At 44.8% G+C, this 21,217-nt stretch overlaps 1 protein-coding gene across 1 annotated transcript in view; it reads left to right on the top strand.

Moving 5' to 3' along the window:
• The window catches only part of TAB1 (TGF-beta activated kinase 1 (MAP3K7) binding protein 1), a 340,288-nt gene that overhangs the window by 265,564 nt on the left and 53,507 nt on the right, over positions 1 to 21,217 (top strand). Inside the window, exons 8-9 of the mRNA XM_082266654.1 lie at positions 4,665 to 4,809; positions 4,913 to 5,135. Coding sequence (XP_082122780.1) covers positions 4,665 to 4,809; positions 4,913 to 5,135 — 368 coding nt within the window. The remainder of the gene's footprint in view (positions 1 to 4,664; positions 4,810 to 4,912; positions 5,136 to 21,217) is intronic.

A 21,217-nucleotide genomic window follows, 5' to 3' on the forward strand; every position in this document is an offset into this window, starting at 1 on the left:
GTTGCGGATTAGTTCTCGGCCATGAATGTTCCGCTCAGGTTCCCAGGAATTCTCTTCGGGGCCGTAGCCTTTCCATTTGACCAGGTATTGCAGCTGATTCCTCCTTCTGCAGTCTAAAATGGTCTCTCCCTCAAATTTTTCGTCACCGTTGATAATCATAGGTGCAGGCGGTCCCGAGCTTTTATCCAGAAAAGGATCGGGTACTGGGGGTTTCAACAAAGATGCATGGAAAACGGGATGGATTTTAAGTGAGTCGGGTAGGGCAAGTTCGTACGACACCTCATTCAATTTCCTCTTCACCGGGAATGGACCTACAAATCTGGGTGCCAGTTTCTTTGAAGGGCAAGCCAACCGAAGATTAGCCGTAGACAGCCCTACCTGGTCGGTCGAAGAATTAGTTCTCCTCTCCTTTTTCTGTCGAAAATCTCCTTATTCAAGGTCTAAGCTTTGGTCATAGCATCTTGTAACAGTTTGCTGTTACATTTGAGGAAATCCACGATATCCCAGGCTGCTGATACTGTGAAATCTGGAACAAGGCAGGGTAGAAAGGATGTGTGAAACCCATTCTTGGCATAGAACGGGGACTGGCCTGTAGCTGAATGCTTGGCATTGTTGTAATCAAAATCCGCCAAGGGTAGCAATGATACCCAATCATCCTGGATGAAGGTGGTGAAGCATCGGATATATTGCTCGAGAGTCTGGTTGGTCCTCTCAATTTGCCCATTAGTCTGGGGATGGTAAGTGGAGGACATAGATAATTTGATATTCAAAGATTCACATAGTGCTCTCCAGAAGCGAGAGGTAAACTGAACCCCCCTATCCGACACAATGTCTGTTGGAACCCCATGGAGCCTCGCTATTTCTCTGATAAAGACCTGTGCAGTCTCCGGAGCGGAAGGTGTGTTCCTCAGTGGTATGAAATGGGCTATCTTTGACCAACGGTCCACTACTACGAAAATGGCAGAACACCCATCTGACGTGGGAAGCTCCACAATAAAATCCATGGCAATCATCTTCCATGGACTGTCAGGAATCGTTAGTGGTCTGAGCAAGCCCCACACTTTGCTTCGGGGCAGTCTTGCTTCGGGTGCGGATGGCACAAGAGGTAACGTACTGCTTGCAACTCTTCTCCAAGTCGGGCCACCAGTACATAGGCTGCATAAGGTCAAGGGTCTTATGAATTCCAAAATGGCCTGCCAGAAGATGGTCATGACAGAGTCCTAGGATGTGACAGAAGAAGAGAAGAGTGGCACCTCCAGCAATATAGAAAACAATTTTTATTGTAGAATCACAGGTCCAAAAATCGACCTAAAGAAAAACACACTACTTAGCAGACGCGTTTCACACAAAGTGCTTAATCATTGCTGATTATAGATAGGTGTGTGTGCTCTCTTATAGACCAGGGTATATGAAAAAGACCAATAGAAGCGAATCAAAAATCCCCCAACAGGTCCATCAGAGAAAACCACACACACCTGTACACATCCCAGGCATATACAAGTTTAAACAGGAATTTGATTTAAACTATCAACCTAAAAATGAACAGATACATAAACTCACAACAAAGTGAGCTACTAACATGTAAAAAAGATATACAAAAACAAGTAGAGAAAAATACGTATCAGTTTGGTATACATGTCCAATTTAGAACCATGTACCCAAATATGCACAAAAAAGAACATATCAGTGCCTTGCGATAGTATTCGGCCCCCTTGAACTCTGCGACCTTTTGCCACATTTCAGGCTTCAAACATAAAGATATAACACTGTCATTTTTTGTGAAGAATCAACAACAAGTGGGACACAATCATGAAGTGGAAAGAAATTTATTGGATATTTCAAACTTTGTTAACCGATAAAAAAACTGAAAAATTGGCGTGCAAAATTATTCAGCCCCTTTACTTTCAGCACAGCAAACTCTCTCCAGAAGTTCAGTGAGGATCTCTGAATGATCCAATGCTGACCTAAATGACTAATGATGATAAATAGAATCCACCTGTGTGTAATCAAGTCTCCGTATAAATGCACCTGAACTGTGATAGTCTCAGAGGTCCGTTTAAAGCGCAGAGAGCATCATGAAGAACAAGGAACACACCAGGCAGGTCCGAGATACTGTTGTGGAGAAGTTTAAAGCCGGATTTGGATACAAAAAGATTTCCCAAGCTTTAGACATCCCAAGGAGCACTGTGCAAGCGATAATATTGAAATGGAAGGAGTATCAGACCACTGCAAATCTACAAAGACCTGGCCGTCCCTCTAAACTTTCAGCTCATACAAGGAGAAGACTGATCAGAGATGCAGCCAAGAGGTCTATGATCACTCTGGATGAACTGAAGAGCTCTACAGCTGAGGTGGGAGACTCTGTCCATAGGACAACAATCAGTCGTATACTGCACAAATCTGGCCTTTATGGAAGAGTGGCAAGAAGAAAGCCATTTCTTAAAGATATCCATAAAAAGTGTAATTTAAAGTTTGCCACAAGCCACCTGGGAGACATACCAAACATGTGGAAGAAGGTGCTCTGGTCAGATGAAACCAAAATCGAACTTTTTGGCAACAATGCAAAACGTTATGTTTGGCGTAAAAGCAACACAGCTCATCACCCTGAACACACCATCCCCACTGTCAAACATGGTGGTGGCAGCATCATGGTTTGGGCCTGCTTTTCTTCAGCAGGGACAGGGAAGATGGTTAAAATTGATGGGAAGATGGATGGAGCCAAATACAGGACCATTCTGGAAGAAAACCTGATGGAGTCTGCAAAAGACCTGAGACTGGGACGGAGATTTGTCTTCCAACAAGACAATGATCCAAAACATAAAGCAAAATGTACAATGGAATGGTTCACAAATAAACATATCCAGGTGTTAGAATGGCCAAGTCAAAGTCCAGACCTGAATCCAATCGAGAATCTGTGAAAAGAACTGAAAACTGCTGTTCACAAATGCTCTCCATCCAACCTCACTGAGCTCGAGCTGTTTTGCAAGGAGGAATGGGCAAAAATGTCAATCTCTCGATGTGCAAAACTGATAGGGACATACCCCAAGCGACTTACAGCTGTAATCGCAGCAAAAGGTGGCACTAAAAAGTATTAACTTAAAGGGGCTGAATAATTTTGCACGCCCAATTTTTCAGTTTTTATTTGTTAAAAAAGTTTGAAATATACAATAAATTTCGTTCCACTTCATGATTGTGTCCCACTTGTTGATTCTTCACAAAAAATTACAGTTTTTTATCTTTATCTTTGAAGCCTGAAATGTGGCAAAAGGTCGAAAAGTTCAAGGGGGCCGAATACTTTTGCAATGCACTGTGTAATATATATATATATATATATATATATATATATATATATATATCCTGCATTTGGTATAGTAAAATGGAAAAAAAAATTCTGTTTGCAGCATTGTTGGGTTTTTAAATCAAAGTCTATTTATTATTGTTGTGAATAGTAATGTATGCTGAACACTTGTAAAGAGCTCACCACAAGAACAACTGCAGCAAAAAGGACAGCTGCAATTTTCCATAAATCTTACAAATTTACACATTCCTTGCGATCCACAATATTCCCAGCATAATTGCACACTGCCAGTTAGTTATTTAAGAAGCTGAACCTGGCCTACAATTGTACTATACAGCAACCTGTTGGATCTCCTATTTCCTCAGACTTGCCCAACTTGTAATTCACTTTTCCTTTCTTGTAAACCAACCCCTATGTAGGACCTTGGCACAACCTTTCCAAACATGAAATACACTTTGCACTTTTCACAAAGGTACTCTAAAAATACTGCTTCAGGTCAGCCACCATTCAGTCTCAGTACATAAACCCATATGCTGATCAATTTGAGGCAAGGTATGATTTAAGACAAAGAGACAATCACACTGTCCCAAACACTTAGATATCAGCTTTATTAAAAAAGGAGCGCAGAACATAATAATAAGAGAATTTAAAAGAGAAGTATGGCCAAAGCGTGTGTGGCCATACTTCTCTTGTGGGTCACAGGAGTGCACTTATTTCTGCACTTCTGTGACCCAGAGTAAACCCCAGCAGGCTAAAGTCCACTGTCTGCTGACATCACAGACCTGCTCCAATATCTGAGAGGATCCCAAACTTATTATTGTTGTTATCCACTCAGATTCCTGACACCTGGTTTAGCTTCTCAGCACCACTGAGAGTCCGAGCCAGCCGATCCCATCTCCTCTTCTGCTCAATGCCAGTGAGTGCTGGAGGGGCTGAGCAGAGAATGGTGACTGACAGTCACCACTCTCTGCTCAGAGTGGACCCGAGAAATGAGCAATCAGCAGTTTTGTGATCGCTCAGATCTCGAGATTAGAGGCAATGGGGGACAGCTTGCAGCATCAGACCGATGCTGTAGCAGGTAGGTAAGGATGTATATTTTTTTTTGTTTTTTTTTTTTTTTGTTTTTTTTTTTTGTTTTTTTTTTAGTCCTGCGCTTCTCCTTTATTACAGCAATAAGCATCTAAACGTTCATTTGTACTCACTTTATGTACCACTTTTCTATTAAGCAATATAAACCTTTAACAGTGAGCAGTCGTCTGTCAGACCTGTACAGTTTTTCTTTACCAGTACAGAAGATATTTCGCTAGATATGTAAACTGATTGAAATATATAGTTACATTCAGTAATTGTGTGTTCTTGTCTTTAGCGCAGCCAAATCTAAACCAATCACAGCAGAGCCAGAAATTCATGGATGCCAGCCTTTGGACGGAGTTACAGGTTTTCTTGTGCTGATGTCAGAAGGTCTTTACAAGGCTTTGGAAGCCGCCCACGGGCCTGGACAAGCTAATCAGGTACCATTAATAGTTGCCCTAATAGTATCTAGCAGGAGCTATGAGATTTTATAATACTCATGGACACTGTATGCCTTTTAATCGTTATGTTTTTATTCAAAAGGAAATAGCAGCAATGATTGCCACAGAATTTGCCAAGCAAGTTTCCCTGGATGATGTGGCACAGGCAGTAGTGGAGAGAGTGAAGAGGATACATCATGATACCTTTCTCAGTGGTGGTGAACGGGCCAAGTTCTGCACCAAACATGAGGACATGACGCTTCTTGTTCGTAACTTGGGCTATCCCTTAGAAGAGGCTAACCAGCCTACTCTGACACCAACTCAGGGTTTGTGACTATTTTCTGACACTATTTTGGCATATGTGAATTTCATATCTTTATCGTAGAGTACTGGACAAAGGAATTACTCCATAGACCTTATGCTGCTACCTTCAGATAATTGAACACTGGTAAAAGCTTTGCTGGGTCTGTTCCCTGGTGTATCTATATAATCCTTCCCATTCTATGAGGCTACAATTTTTTGCAAATGTCCTTAGGTGATGGATAGAATTTCCTGCTATTTTTCATAGATTAAATTTACCTACTGCAATTGACACATCTTTCAAGAATTCACTACTTTATGGTCTTAATGGCTAACTGACATTTTTCGGATGATTTATCCTTCAGTACATCTTGGGAACCATACCCGGACCCTGTAGCAGCAGAGCCGACCTGTCGTGTGCTTCAGGCACAAGATCCTGTGTTCAGTAATCACCTTGACCGGGTGTAGTTTAGTTAGCCACAGGGTGCTATACAGGTCCAGGACCATGGTTCATTCCTTTAGCATCCAGACCCTGTAAACCTCTTCAGGGGTTTGCTCACTGTGATGGGCGAAGCCTGGACCCTGAATGGTACCAGCAACAGGGTCAAGGTAAGACAAATTTTCCTGTACCTTATACATATCGAATCCTGGTTTTACATGTTTTCATGACTCTGCAGCATACACTATATCCTCATCCTACAAGACATACTGCAGTACCATACACACAAGCAGTTTTTGAGGCACAAGAGTTAGTAGGGGGAGATGGAGGCACAAGAGTTAGTAGGGGGAGATGGAGTGAGTGGGGGGGGGGGGGGCGGGCGGGAATCCACACTGAAGTTTCCCCCTGGCTAATGACATATTGTTTATTAGACTTCGAACTTCACACCTCTTGCCACCATTTTTGTCAACAAAAGAAACTGATTGTCTGCCATCTCACCTGTTGCTAAACTTTTGGAGAATTTTAGATGCTTTGGAGGGGGAGCACATTGAACAGACAACAGTGAGTCCGCCGCAGGTGGTCTTTCAGATAAGTGGCACTGGTGGGCAGTGGCACTGGTGGACACTGATTTGTGGCACTGGTGGACACTGATTTGTGGCACTGGTGGACACTGATTTGTGGCACTGGTGGACACTGATTTGTGGCACTGATACGTGGCACTGGTGGATACTGATTCGTGGTACTGATATGTGGCACTGGTGGACACTGATTCGTGGCACTGATACGTGGCACTGGTGGACACTGATTTGTGGCACTGATACGTGGCACTGGTGGGCACTGATTCGTGGCACTGATACGTGGCACTGATATGTGGCACTGGTGGACACTGATTCGTGGCACTGATTCGTGGTACTGATATGTGGCACTGCTTGACACTGATTCGTGGCACTGATACGTGGCACTGGTGGACACTGATTTGTGGCACTGATATGTGGCACTGATACGTGGCACTGGTGGACACTGATTCGTGGCACCGATATGTGGCAATGGTGGACACTGATTAGTGGCACTGATACGTGACACTGGTGGACACCGATTTGTGGCACTGATACGTGGCACTGGTGGACACCGATTTGTGGCACTGATACGTGGCACTGGTGGACACTGATTCGTGGCACTGATACGTGGCACTGGTGGACACTGATTCGTGGCACTGATACGTGGCACTGGTGGACACTGATTAGTGGCACTGGTGGGCAGTGGCACTGGTGGACACATACGTGGCACTGGTGGACACTGATACGTGGCACTGGTGGGCAATGAGGAAATGAGTAAAAAAAAAAACAGAAAAGGGGAATTAGGTCACAACACATCATATTCTGATTGGCCACATACAAAGTCGTCTATCATATAATTCGCTTTAAATAATTCACAAGTCGCTGTAAAGTCGCGGTAAAAAGTCGCTCCGACATGGGGTGACTTATGGTCGCGGCAGTGTGAATGCGGTCTAAGATGACTTTCGAACCTCAAAAAAATCCCCCAAAAATGGGGGGGCCGTCTTATACGCCGAGTATAAAAATACCAAAGGTAATTAAGTAAGTGTAATCTTTGAAAGCCCTGGCTGTCTGTGCCCTATTCATCAGCAAGGTACCGTAAGCACCGTAAATGTATTCTCTTATAAATCTCCAAGGTATTATAGGTAAAAGTATTACCAGTAGATGTATAATCTTCTTAAGGCGCTGGCTGTGCGGGAATCCTGTTCAGGTATACTGTACCATAGTTACGTAGTATAACACGCTGAGCCAATCACGGTGTGCAATGTATTCTATTATTGAATGCAAAGCCTGCTCGGATTGGCGGAGTCAGAAAGGCTGGATTAGGTTAATCTCTCTGACTCTGCCAATCCGAGCAGGCTTTGCATTCAAAAATAGAATACATCGCTCACTGTGATTGGCTCAGCGCGGTATACTGTATTTAGCTGAAGCTACGGTACATACGGTATACCGGTACAGGATTCCCACACAGCCAGCGCCCTGAGAGATTATACATCTACCGGTAATACTTACTTACAATACCTTGGAGATTTATAAGAGAATACATTTATGGTACCTTGCAGTTGAATAAGGCACAGACAGACAGCGCTTTCATAGATTACACTTACTTAATTACCTTTGGGATTTTTATGCTCGGTGGCGTATATGGTGTTGCCTTGCTTTGCTTCGAAAGGGAGGTAGTCTTATATGGCGAGTATAGCCCAAAACTCTTATATGCCGGAAAATATGGTATTCATTTCCTTTCCATTTTGTTAAATAAAAAACCTATTAACATTAATTTATTTTTCTGAAAGCATTCCTAATTGCTTAACCCCTTCATGCCAAAAGTACTCAATAATGCGTCCCCACCGGACTGGGCTTTTTTTGTGGGGTGACATATTTGCCTACCTCCCTTTGTGCTGGGAGCTTGCCACATGGTGCTGCCAGCACAGAGAACCGGGTCTCACCGAGACTCTCTAACGATCCGCGTCCCCTTATCGCTGTGATAGCCTCTGATCAGTCACTGTGAAGCCCGTCCCTGTTTTTTCTGTCTCTGTGAATGGACGAGCGAGATACATTATATCACTCTCTGCCCTTGCAGAGATAGAAGAAAAAAAAAAGTGTGAAGGAAAAAAATAAAATAATTAGAAAAATAAAAAAATACCTAGATCAAGGTTTGATCTAGGTCAGTGACAGGGTTAGTGTTTGGGTCAGTGTCAGTAATTTATGCACAGGATTTTTTTTTTTTTAATAAATTAGTGTCAGTGTGTTTTAGGTAGGAATTTAAAATGTGAACTATTGTTTCTGGGCTGTACTTTTGGTACAAACAACAACTAACATACGCATATGTAGTATCGCTGTGATCGTCAGGAGCAGGAGACTATGTTTTGCGTTGTTGTTTAGTGGTAGGTTATGGTAGTAGCAAAAAATATACAGTCAAATTTAAAAAAAAAAATTTTCACTTTCGTTCTTAGACGAACACAACTCTACATCTTCATGACTGTAGGATTATGCTGCCTCCTACAGAAGTAGGACACTAGGCAGATAAAAGCTTGAACATGTCTATGGGGCAGTCCCGGGGGGTACACTTCCACTTCCTGCTATAAGTACTTTTTTTTCTGCCTAGTCAGGAGTAAGGACCTAGTTCCTTGCTGGGATCTCTGGTCCTAGATATTTTTTCTTTTATTATTTTGTTCCTGTGAGAATCTACGTTCAACTGCCGGACGGGCCGACGAACTGGATAATCTAGATCCTTAGTGTCCCCCATCCGGCCAGCGAGTGCATGCAGACCGCAGCTCTGCACTAGGTCGACCGCAACATAGCACCACTGGATGGGGGCTGGCCTGCGAGTTAAACGTCTCACGAGGGGGCATATGAACTGGCTGCAGCCTGAGTCGCAGAGTTTCCTTCTAGCCGACAGCACCCACATTACGATGGAGCGGTGTCCTGTACGGAGCGGTGCCCACCCTGTTCCTGATTTGGTAAGTAGCTGCCCCCCCTCTACCCCTGGCGGGCATTGGGGCGGATGTAAGACCCTACCAGAGATGGTCTGACCCCGGGTTCCCCTCCCTCCCATTTGCGTCTCCCCTCCCCCCAGCTCGGTGGTCTATGTGACCTTTGGCCACATCTGCTCATCCACCCCCCTCTCACCCCCCTTTTTGGGGTGCGGTGGTGGGAAGAGGCCCGCCGCCAGTGCCCAAAACGGTCGCCACTTGAGGAGGATTGGCCTGGTGGGGGGGGGTCTGTCTGGGCCCCCATCCCTATTGGGACCTGTTTTACTGCCTTGGGATCCCCTCTGGCTCCGCCATTTTCTTGTGGCCTGTTTAGCTACTGGTCGGCGGCCATGTTTGTGTAGCCTCGGCGGCCATTTCCCTATAGTTTCCCATTGAAAATAGTGGCGGCCATGTTTTTAGAGCTCAGCTGGGCTCCCTCTCCCTATTGCTGCTATACAGTGGTAGTGCTGTGCTGGGCCTTGTGGTGCAGACAGCCTGGTGTAGTGTTCCTTACAGTGTGTTTTATGCTTGCTGTGCAGTTTTCCCTCCATCATGGAGTCACTGAAACATGTTTCACCACCTAATCCACTCTTAGAGGATGCGGGGCCCTCCGGGGCCCCACAACTGGCTGCACTGATGGCGGTCCTGGAGTCCTTGGTGTCCAAAGTGGATTTGGTCCTGGGCAAATAGTCTTATTAAAAAGCGTCCCCCGCCTTCACCTGTTTCCTCTGTCTCTTCAAATCCTGGGTCTGAATCGGCTGCCACACGAGGATGATTTCTCTGTTTCTCTAGCCGCATATGAAAAGGCGCTAGTGGATGCACTGATTGTATCGGTGTAGGAAACCTTACATTTTGAAAATGTGACTGATACAGCATCAGAAGCGCGGGTCACCTTTGGCACCCACAAGTCCTCCAAAGCGGCAAGGGTGTTCCCCTTTCCCACCTTCTTTGATGATATTTTCTCAAAACAGTGGGGGTCCCCAAAACGCATCTTTGCAATCCCTAAGCGTTTGTCAATGCGATACCCTTATGAGGAGTCCCTCCTTAAAAAATGGACAGTACCTCCTGTAGTAAACTCTCCGGTTTCCAGATTGAATAAAGCCACGGTTATACCGCTAGAAGAGTCTCCGGTCTTTTCTGATCCGGCTGATAGAAGGTCAGAGGCCTTGACTCGCCATATGTTCACTATAGCTGGGTCGACACTTAGGCAGGTGTGCACCATCACCCTGGTATCACAAGCTTTGTCCGAATGGGCTAAAGTTTTACGCCGGGACCTGGAGGAGAAACAGCTCCCTCCTGGGTTTATGGAGCTGGCAGATCAACTGCTCCAAGGGCTACAGTTTCAGCAAATTTTGGATAGTAACTTGATGCCATCCGTCCAAAAGCTGAAGTTAAAGAGAGGATGGCTTCTACAAATGAATAATAATCCTAAACACACCTAGAAATCCACGGGGATTACATCAAGAGGCTTAAACTGAAGGTTTTGCCATGGCCTTCACAATCTCCTGACCTCAACATAATTGAAAATCTATGAATAGACCTTAAAAGAGCAGTGCGTGACAGACAGCCCAGAAATCTCAAAGAACTGAAAGACTTTTGTAAGGAAGAATGGGCAAAGATACCTCAAACAAGAATTGAAAGACTCTTGGCTGGCTACAAAAAGCGTTTACAAGCTGTGATACTTGCCAAAGGGGGCAGTAAAAGATATTAACTCTGCAGGGTGCCCAAACTTTTGCAGACGCCATTTTTTTTGTTTTCTGTAATTTTGAAAGTGTCAATGGTGGAAATAAAATCTAACTTTTGTTGACATTATAAGAATGTCTAATCTGTAATTTGATGCCTTTTGGAGATTTTTCCATCTTTCCTTGGCTTCTTTATGCACATTAATACAAATTTTTACCTGGGGTGCCCAAACTTTCGATCACCACTGTATGTATCAAAATATTTTATTTCATTTGATTTATATACACAAGGAATAAATAACATTCATTTCACTGGTACTAGAGTGTTATCAAGAAGTGGTATTCCCCAACTATTGTTGAATATATTCCAATATGGATGTATATACCCACAATCATGTGCAGTAACTGGGGATATCCAGCGCATAAAGGATTAGTAAAAAATTCTTCTTGAGGGATATTATAAACACTTCTGAAATACACAATTAGATTCATGGAAGAGGAAAGAATTTCTTACAAAGATAATAATAATGACTTTTCAAATAAACTCCATTACAATATGCTGACCTTGGATATATCTCCCCACTATAGGGATCATACTGGCCCATTTTGTCCAAAATTTTTTACTAATCATTTTGAAACGCGTTGGATATCCCCAGTTTCTGCACATGATTGTGGGTATATACATCCATGTTGGAATGTATTCAACAGTAGTTGGGGAATACCATTTCTCGATAACACTCTAGTACCAGTAAAGTGTCCTTACAAGTGATGCATTTGGAATATGTACAACATGTCTTTTTCTATGTTTTTAAATGTTATTTATTCCTTGTGTATATAAATCAAATTGAATAAAATATTTTTGATACATATATGTAATTGCATAATTGCCCTTAAAAATCCCAATTATAGAGGAGAATATTTTTTTTTTTATATATCAATTCTAACGAGATGTTGGCAATTTAAATATCCCAATCATCTTGGTTAATCTATGTAAAATCAATTTGTGGCGTTACCCTTTGGTCTCGCTTCCGCTCCTCGGGTCGTCACAAAAGTGTTGGCCCTGGTTCTAGCATTACTGCGTCAGCAGAGGCGGGGGGTGGGGGTCGCGATACTGGGTACCTGGACGATCTGCTTTTGCGTGCAGAGTCTTCGACTGCCCTGTTGGCCAACTTCGAGATCACTCTGCAAATGCTGAAGGAGTTTGGTTGGATTCTGAATCTCCAGAAGTCTGCTCTGGTTCTGTCCATGAGCCTGGAATATTTGGGAATGGCTCTGGACTCAGCCTCGGCCAGAGTGTTTCTCCCTCTGGCAAAACTTCATAAGTTGCAGGAGGCGATTGGGCTTCTGCTGTCCAGCAGACACTCTTCGGACTTGCATGCGGGTGCTGGGCCTGATGTTGTCTACGTTCGAGGCAGTTCCGTTTGCATAGTTCCACTCGAGATCTCTGCAAAAGGAGTTTCTGGTGAAGTGGAACAAGGATCCTCAGTCACCGGACAATCTGATCATGTTGAGCCGGAGAACAAGGGGGTCCCTGGTTTGGTGGCTTCGTTCTCTGGCACTTCTTCTGGGAAAATCCTTTCTCCCCTGTACTAGATGGTTGTCACTACAGATGCCAACCTATCCGGATGGGGAGGCGTCCTTGGCATGGATTGTGCTCAAGGGGTCTGGAATCTGGAGGAATCCAGGCTACTGATCAATCTACTGGAGCTCCGAGCGATCAGGCTTTGCATCGATTATTGAACAGTTTGTCTCCAGGGATGTTTGGTATGGAATTCTAAGGGGGGCAGAATGGTTCGTACACATTCCAGGGGTGGAAAATTGTCAGGCAGACTATCTCAGTCGACAGGTGTTGGATCAGGGAGAATGGTCACTTCATCCAGAGGTGTTTAGTCAGTTGTGTCTCCGGTGGGGGACTCCCAAGGGGTACCTTTCACCTCAACAGGAAAACTCAGAGGTTTGTGGCACGGTCTCAAGACCCTCTAGCCGTCGCCCCAGATGCCCTAGTGGCTCCCTGGAGTCATTATGGTCTAATATATGCTTTTCCTCCTCTCAAGGCAGAAGGGATTCCAGTCATTCTAGTGGCTCCAGACTGGCCTCGCCAGACTTGGTATGGCGATCTGGTATGGCTGGTCGCCGATGTTCCTTGGAGACTCCCTCTCAGGGAAGATCTGCTGTCCCAAGGACCAATCCTCGATCCTGCTTTACAGTCACTGGCTTTGACAACCTGGCTGTTGAAAGCCAGGTGCTGAAGGATAGAGGGTTGTCTGACTCGGGGATTCCTACACATTTAAAAGCTAGAAAATCTACTTCCACAAAGAATATCCATCGTTCTTCAAAGACGTACATTGCGCGGCGTCAGTCTCTTGGGGCTCACCCTCACTCCTTTTCGAGGACTCGGGTCTTGGCCTCCAGTGAGGGGTCGAGCAACATTTGGATTTGAGTATCATCAAGAGCCAGGTCTCGGTCTTGGCGATTTTTCTTTCAACGTCCGTTGGCCTCACACTCCTTGGTGCATACCTTTTTTCAGGGAGTGAGACACTTGGCCCCCCCTCAATTTGGTGTTGTCAGTTCTTCAGAAACCTCCCTTTGAAAATATTCGGGGGATTCCCCTGCTTACATTGTCCCAGAAGGTGGTCTTTTTAGTGGCTATTACTTTGGCGCGCAGGGTGTCTGAGCTGGCGGCACTGTCTTGCCATTCACCTTATATAGTTGTTCTCAGGGATAAGGTTGTTCGTCGACCATGTCCGTCATTTCCGATTATTTTCATCTGAATGAAAACATTGTGTTGCCTTCCCTGTGTCCTAAGCCTAAACATCCTAAGGAAGTTGTCTTGCATTCCCTGGATGTGGTTCGGGAAATCAGGGTGTACTTGGCAGCTACAGACTTTTTTAGGAAATCAGGCTCACTATTTTTCCTCACGGATGGACCTTGCAGGAAGCTGACTGCTTCTGCTGTGACCATTTCCAGCTAGATCAGGCAGACTGTGGTTCAGGCTTATTCTATTAAGGGTCAGGTTCCTCCTTTACCTGTCTGTCCGGGCACAATCCACTCGGGTGCTTAGTGCCTCCTGGGCCTTCCGTCATCAGGCGTCAGTGGTGCAAGTTTGCAAAGCGGCCACTTGGTCGTCACACATTCACAAAGTTTTATAAAGTGGATGTGTTGGCATCTGCAGATGCTTATTTTTTTGGCCACAAAGTTTTGCAGGCTGCTGTTTAGAGGATTGTCCTCTTTTGAGGGTGTTTTTTTCAGGTGAGCTCCAGCTGTTCTCAGTTGAGCTCCATGTTACCTGGTTGGCTATGTTTAGCCTTTGGGAAGTAGTTTTTCTCTATCGCTCATTGACAGACGTAGTCTTCTTGATTCTCAAGAGCTGGGTTATGTTGTCTCCGCAGGAGTAGGACTAGGCAGAAAGACAAAACGTTCTGGCTCCACCTTAGGGGCAGTCCCTGAGGGTATATCCTCCCTCTCTCTGCTACAGGGAATCAGTTTTTTTCTGTCTAGTCAGGAGTAAGGACCTAAGCTCCTTGCTGGGATCTTTTTGGTCCTGGCAAGATTTTTTCTTTAGAAGAAATATTTTTTAGGTAGTTTTTTCTCCAGTGTTTTTCCTGTGAGATCTTCAAGCAAAAAAACGCCGGACTGGGCGACACTAGTGGTCACCCCAGCCGGCCTACGAGCGCGCGCAGACCATTGCATTGCGCTTGGTCGGCCGCGACACATTCAAGTAAGTATGCGGGGCCGGGCGACGGGCTGGATGTTGAGATCCAGTGGTCACCCCGGTTTCTGCCTACGAGCGCGTGCAGACCAGAGCTCCGCGCTGGGTCGGCCGCGACGGAGTCCCAGTGGAGGGACTGACCTTGCGAGTTAAAAGTCTCGCTTGGACGCCAGGAACCTGAGAGTCGAGGCGTCCGGAGTGGTCCACAAACCCCCACCCCGGTGGAGAGGGTATTGTGAAGAGAGGGTGCCTGTCGGTTCGGTATGGTGAGTAAACGTTCCCTTTTTTCTTTCCTCGTTATGAGGCAGTATGAATTATGGGCCCCTCCATACATGGTCAGTATATATAATATGACAGCTTAAATGCCCAACGAAAACCAAATAAAGGTATAAGCTATCCCAAGCGCTTCAAATGAGGACCACTCACCAATAAATAAATTGGCTATGCAGCTACTTAACTAAAACATATGGAGAAAGATATATAATAGATAGATACTCAGCAATATCCCTATATATATATAGTAGCGCAAACTTGTCAAGAAGCAAGTGCCAAAAAAATACTGTGCCCACTGCACAAAAGTCCGAAATGCAATAGATGTCACATAGGCAGCAGGAAAAAGTTCAGAAATGACTCAAACAGTCCATAATCCTTCACTCTATCTCCTGGGATGATAATGTACGAAGACGTGTTTCTCAAAAGGATCACCACCACCACCGTGCTCCAAGGGGGGGAGGAGAATTGCCCACTCACCAGATGCTGTGGCCCAACCCACTTTCGTGTTTGAGCATTCAGGCTTATAATGATGGTCACTGGTCCAGAGTATCCACAACAGGAATCGCACCAGCGCAGTCAAAAAAAGCTCAGCAGCATATGGGGAGGAGAGAACATAATCCCAATAGCGTGATACCGTTTGAAAGGGTTTTATTAAATAAAATAAAACATAAGGTAACACACTCACATGTCTTGTATGTCATCCAACGCAAAAAAACAGTCACAAATAGGGGAGGGATGCCCTTCGGGAGATGATGTCCAGGCTCCACGCCATGGACGCCGCGCCTTCTGGGTAATCCGAACTCCTCTTACACAGCCTGGTTACATCGCCTGGTCACGCCCCGACGCGTTTCGTGATTTCCACTTCTTCCCCGGGAGCGTGACCACGGCGGCTTGGCGGTAACCTTAAATACCCATGCCCATCAACCCACAGGGCGGGGCCAGGGTTGACATCATCGGTCATTGGTGGTTGCTCAGGTGTGTCGACCAATCACAGACTAGATTTACAGGATCACTTCCTCTCAATTCACTAATCTCTATGGTACATTACCCTATAACCCGGAAGTAGGGTGGTGCCGAGGTTCACACCATCGGTTATTGGTGGATGCCTGTAGAATACTGGCCAATAGCAGGCTAAGACAGCACAGTAACCCTCCATCTCCCCACTATTCACTACAATGGGCCGTCCTACGACCCGGAAGTATAGCACACAGGAAGTTAATTGCACCCTTATGCTGAAAGCAAAAAGACACCAACCACTCAACTACCAATAGACCGATAGTATCCATACAAAATCGCTAGTGTATATACATACTTAAAACGCTGTAAATTACATCACTTTCCATTGGTAGTGACGATCGTGTTCTGACCAATCATAGTGATTCAGCTTTACGCCCAATCAGCTAAAACTTCCTCCTTAATTAACATATGACCCGGAACAATAATAGCACGGATTCCCGGCCGGATGTAAGGTCTCCATGACCCGGAAGAATAATGACATAGACCCACAAATGGATCTGACGATAAACAATGGAGTTTTTTGTCTGATTACTGTGAGGACCACAAAAAAGTAGAAGCCATCTTCAAAACCCATTGGAACATCTTGCAGATGGATGCAGTATTGGGACCTGTGTTGCCCGATGTTCCATCCTTCATTTACCGTAGGGCCCCGAGCTTTGGGGACAGGGTGGTGAAGAAGATCCTTAATCCCCCGGATACTTCCTTCTTTCCGGGTAGACGAGGGTTTCACAAATGTGGGAGATGTAAGTCATGTTCGTATACCCCCCAAAATCAGAGGAGACGTGAGTCCTTTTATGTTGCAGCAATTGACAAGAGTTTCGACATTAGGCATTTCATCACATGTGATACCACGCATGTGGTGTATGCTTTAATGTGTCCCTGCAAAATCATTTATATAGGACGAACTAAACGCACTTTGACAATTAGAGTTGGGGAGCACATCAGCAATATTATTAAGGGCAAAACAGAGCACAGTGTCCCAGCCCATTTCCGTTCACATCACCAACGGGACCCCAGTTGTTTACAATTCTGGGGTGTCGAGCGGGTGACACCCCCGTGGAGGGGTGCCAATTGGGTTAGGGAATTATCAAAGTGCGAAACAAAATGGATATTCCAGACCCAATCTTTGAGCCCTGTAGGATTAAATATAGAGTTGGATTTAAATTGTTTTATTAGTGATCATTGATTTTAGTTTCCAACTCTATATTATATTATTTTATACTTGATCTTTTTTGTTATTTGATCCTTCATCTTTGGATGATGTGCGTTGGGAGGACCGTGATCCCCCAAAGTGTCCGCACACACAAATGTCCCTAGGCTTGTGACTCATGCTGTCTAGCGTTGGTTATGGGCTTAGGGTTATTTTAAATATTTTAATGATTTTACTTATTTATATTTAGTTTTGCCTATTAGTTTCTAATAGATTCGTGTTCTTTTTTCTGGTGTGACATGTTTTTGTTTATTATTATGATATTTTTGGTATATGGATTATACTTCCATACAAATTTTCCTTACATTGTTACACTTCCATTGGTAGATGGCTATACTTCCATACAAATTTTCCTTACATTGTTACACTTCCATTGGTAGATGGCACTGTTGTGCATAGTCTCTTTAAATGTGCATATAATTAACAGGTGTATTTTCACAATGTCAGGACCCGGACTTGAACCTGTGACCTCCAGTGTGTTTGCCAGTGACTCTACTTGCTGAGCCACCTGGAATGCTGGAGCTTCTGTTGTGCATAGTGTACTGAGTACACATAAATAACTTCTTGGTCTTCCTGGTGGGTGGAGCCCATACATCCGGCCGGGACTCTATGTTATTATTCTTCCGGGTCATGGAGACCTTACATCCGGCCGGGAATCCGTGCTATTATTGTTCCGGGTCATATGTTAATTAAGGAGGAAGTTTTAGCTGATTGGGCGTAAAGCTGAATCACTATGATTGGTCAGAACACGATCGTCACTACCAATGGAAAGTGATGTAATTTACAGCGTTTTAAGTATGTATATACACTAGCGATTTTGTATGGATACTATCGGTCTATTGGTAGTTGAGTGGTTGGTGTCTTTTTGCTTTCAGCATAAGGGTGCAATTAACTTCCTGTGTGCTATACTTCCGGGTCGTAGGACGGCCCATTGTAGTGAATAGTGGGGAGATGGAGGGTTACTGTGCTGTCTTAGCCTGCTATTGGCCAGTATTCTACAGGCATCCACCAATAACCGATGGTGTGAACCTCGGCACCACCCTACTTCCGGGTTATAGGGTAATGTACCATAGAGATTAGTGAATTGAGAGGAAGTGATCCTGTAAATCTAGTCTGTGATTGGTCGACACACCTGAGCAACCACCAATGACCGATGATGTCAACCCTGGCCCCGCCCTGTGGGTTGATGGGCATGGGTATTTAAGGTTACCGCCAAGCCGCCGTGGTCACGCTCCCGGGGAAGAAGTGGAAATCACGAAACGCGTCGGGGCGTGACCAGGCGATGTAACCAGGCTGTGTAAGAGGAGTTCGGATTACCCAGAAGGCGCGGCGTCCACGGCGTGGAGCCTGGACATCATCTCCCGAAGGGCATCCCTCCCCTATTTGTGACTGTTTTTTTGCGTTGGATGACATACAAGACATGTGAGTGTGTTACCTTATGTTTTATTTTATTTAATAAAACCCTTTCAAACGGTATCACGCTATTGGGATTATGTTCTCTCCTCCCCATATGCTGCTGAGCTTTTTTTGACTGCGCTGGTGCGATTCCTGTTGTGGATACTCTGGACCAGTGACCATCATTATAAGCCTGAATGCTCAAACACGAAAGTGGGTTGGGCCACAGCATCTGGTGAGTGGGCAATTCTCCTCCCCCCCTTGGAGCACGGTGGTGGTGGTGATCCTTTTGAGAAACACGTCTTCGTACATTATCATCCCAGGAGATAGAGTGAAGGATTATGGACTGTTTGAGTCATTTCTGAACTTTTTCCTGCTGCCTATGTGACATCTATTGCATTTCGGACTTTTGTGCAGTGGGCACAGTATTTTTTTGGCACTTGCTTCTTGACAAGTTTGCGCTACTATATATATATAGGGATATTGCTGAGTATCTATCTATTATATATCTTTCTCCATATGTTTTAGTTAAGTAGCTGCATAGCCAATTTATTTATTGGTGAGTGGTCCTCATTTGAAGCGCTTGGGATAGCTTATACCTTTATTTGGTTTTCGTTGGGCATTTAAGCTGTCATATTATATACTTCTCTACATTACCGAGCTGCTATGGATGCTATCAAATTTTTGGGATCGAGACAGGTTGATCTCAAGAATATTTTTAGCTCCAATCAGGTTATTACACCTGATGAGGATATCACCGCCACTTTAAAGATTTTGGCCTTCACCTTAGAAAAGCAAGTGAGAGCCTGGTGGGATATCAATACCATTGAGATCTACCTATCTGAAGGACTTATCAGTAGGGGTCTCAGATGGGATATGGCACCCCAGGATGGCCTGACAGATGATGAATCCACGAATGAGTGGTATTCATTCTTCCATAGAGCAGGCATAGAATTACAGTCTCTTATACTCAAAAGAAAAAAACGCAAGATGGAATTAATTAATGACAAGATCAAGGAACTACAGAAAAAGATAGAAAATATTCAGGAAACTACGGCAATTAAGGATTTTAATGAGAAAACTAAAGCGAAACTGGACAAGATTGATAAGGAGACACAATTAAAGAAAGTTAAAAAATTCAACAGGGATCTTAAAGATTTCAAAACAAATCAGGTTTATTGTTGGCAGGCTGAACCCTCTTTATATGGAACAGTTCCGCCAGTTCCCTTAGTCCCCGAAGTGGGAGCATCCGGAGCTCCATCGGGAACAATGGAACAGGGAGATGAACCCAGGACACCGAATGTGGTGAATAGGTTTCCAACTAGACCCCAAACCCCGTTTGAAATACCCCAGTGGACGGGACCCCCAAGGAAGGGACAACATAAACAACGTGGTAGGTCCCGTGGAAACCAAAGGGGAGGCACTAGAGGCTATCCCCAGCCTAATTATGTGAATACACACAATTACTATCAACCATTAGTGGGACAGGATGCAACCGGAGATGGGACCCCACGCCGACAACCTTTTTTAGGGAGAGGCAGGGGCAGGGGGAGGGGGAAGAGTCGACCCCAACCCCAGGGACGTCAAGGGGAACATTGGGGAAACCCAAACCCCAACCCAAATCAGTATCCAAGCAACAACGAGGAGTCAGAGCGGGACGGCGAATACAACGCCAGAAAAAGAAGGAGGGAATGAGAGAACAGGGCATTTATAATATTAGCTCTGTCACTCTAACAGACAAAGAACTCCATATACTGGACCAGGGCCTGAAGTGTGCCCCTAAACGGACCCTTAACAAATTTAGTACTTATATTGACACACATAAGTACATACGCAAACTTAACATCAAGAAATACCTTATTAGTAACCCCATTAATTCCGTGAGTAATACTTATCCTGGTATGGCGGTGAATAGTGGTTTGAGAAACAAGTCCATATGGAATCCCCCGGTTAGAAACAACCAGGCAGTTGAAATATTCAAAAGTTTAGTTTTGAAAGACCTCCAGCACCTACCGATTGATCATTCTGTTAAGAACAAAAGTAGACACATACAGGAGGGGCTGGAATCCCTTGAACAAAGGATAGACATTATCATCCGACCCGCCGACAAGGGGGAGTGGTGATAATGGATCCAGAGTTTTATCACCAACAAATACAGGGTATGTTGGCAGATGAAACCACGTATGTACTGTTGTCAAAGGATCCAACTAGTGATTTTGAAAGTGACCTCAGAGTTTTGGTAGACCAGGGGTACAAAAACCATGTGCTAACAAAAAAAGAGAAACAATACCTGGTCCCGAGTGCGTGCAGAATACCGATAGTGTACACGCTACCTAAGGTCCACAAGGATCCGAATTGCCCACCGCCCCGCCCGATAGTTAACGGGATAGGGTCGGTGTGTGCTAGGTTGGGCCAATATTTGGACACCTTCCTCCAACCCAGTGTCGTAACTACAAGGGCTTACCTTAAAGACACTAAGGACCTGCTTATATCGTTGGATGATGTGGTCTTGGGGGATGACTCGTCCGCTTTCTTAGTGACGGCGGACGTGTCATCCCTCTACACCATCATCCAACATGATGATGCTCTATTGGCCCTTAATTGGGCCCTGAGTAAGAGGGATGATTTACCACATAACCAGAAGTTGTTTATCCGGAATGCCCTGGACTTTTGTCTAGGGCATAACTATTTCTGGTATAATCAGTCCTTCTACAGCCAGAAGAAAGGTGTGGCAATGGGAGCGAAATTCGCTCCCAGTCTCGCCAACCTTTTTATGGCAGAGTGGGAGGACAAACATGTATTTTGTAGGGAGAGACCAGAACTCCTTTTCTATCGTCGATTCATAGACGATATTATT

The sequence above is a fragment of the Pelophylax lessonae genome (assembly GCF_965119305.1).
Source record: "Pelophylax lessonae genome assembly, chromosome: 8".
In the NCBI taxonomy this organism is placed as follows: Eukaryota; Metazoa; Chordata; class Amphibia; order Anura; family Ranidae; genus Pelophylax; species Pelophylax lessonae.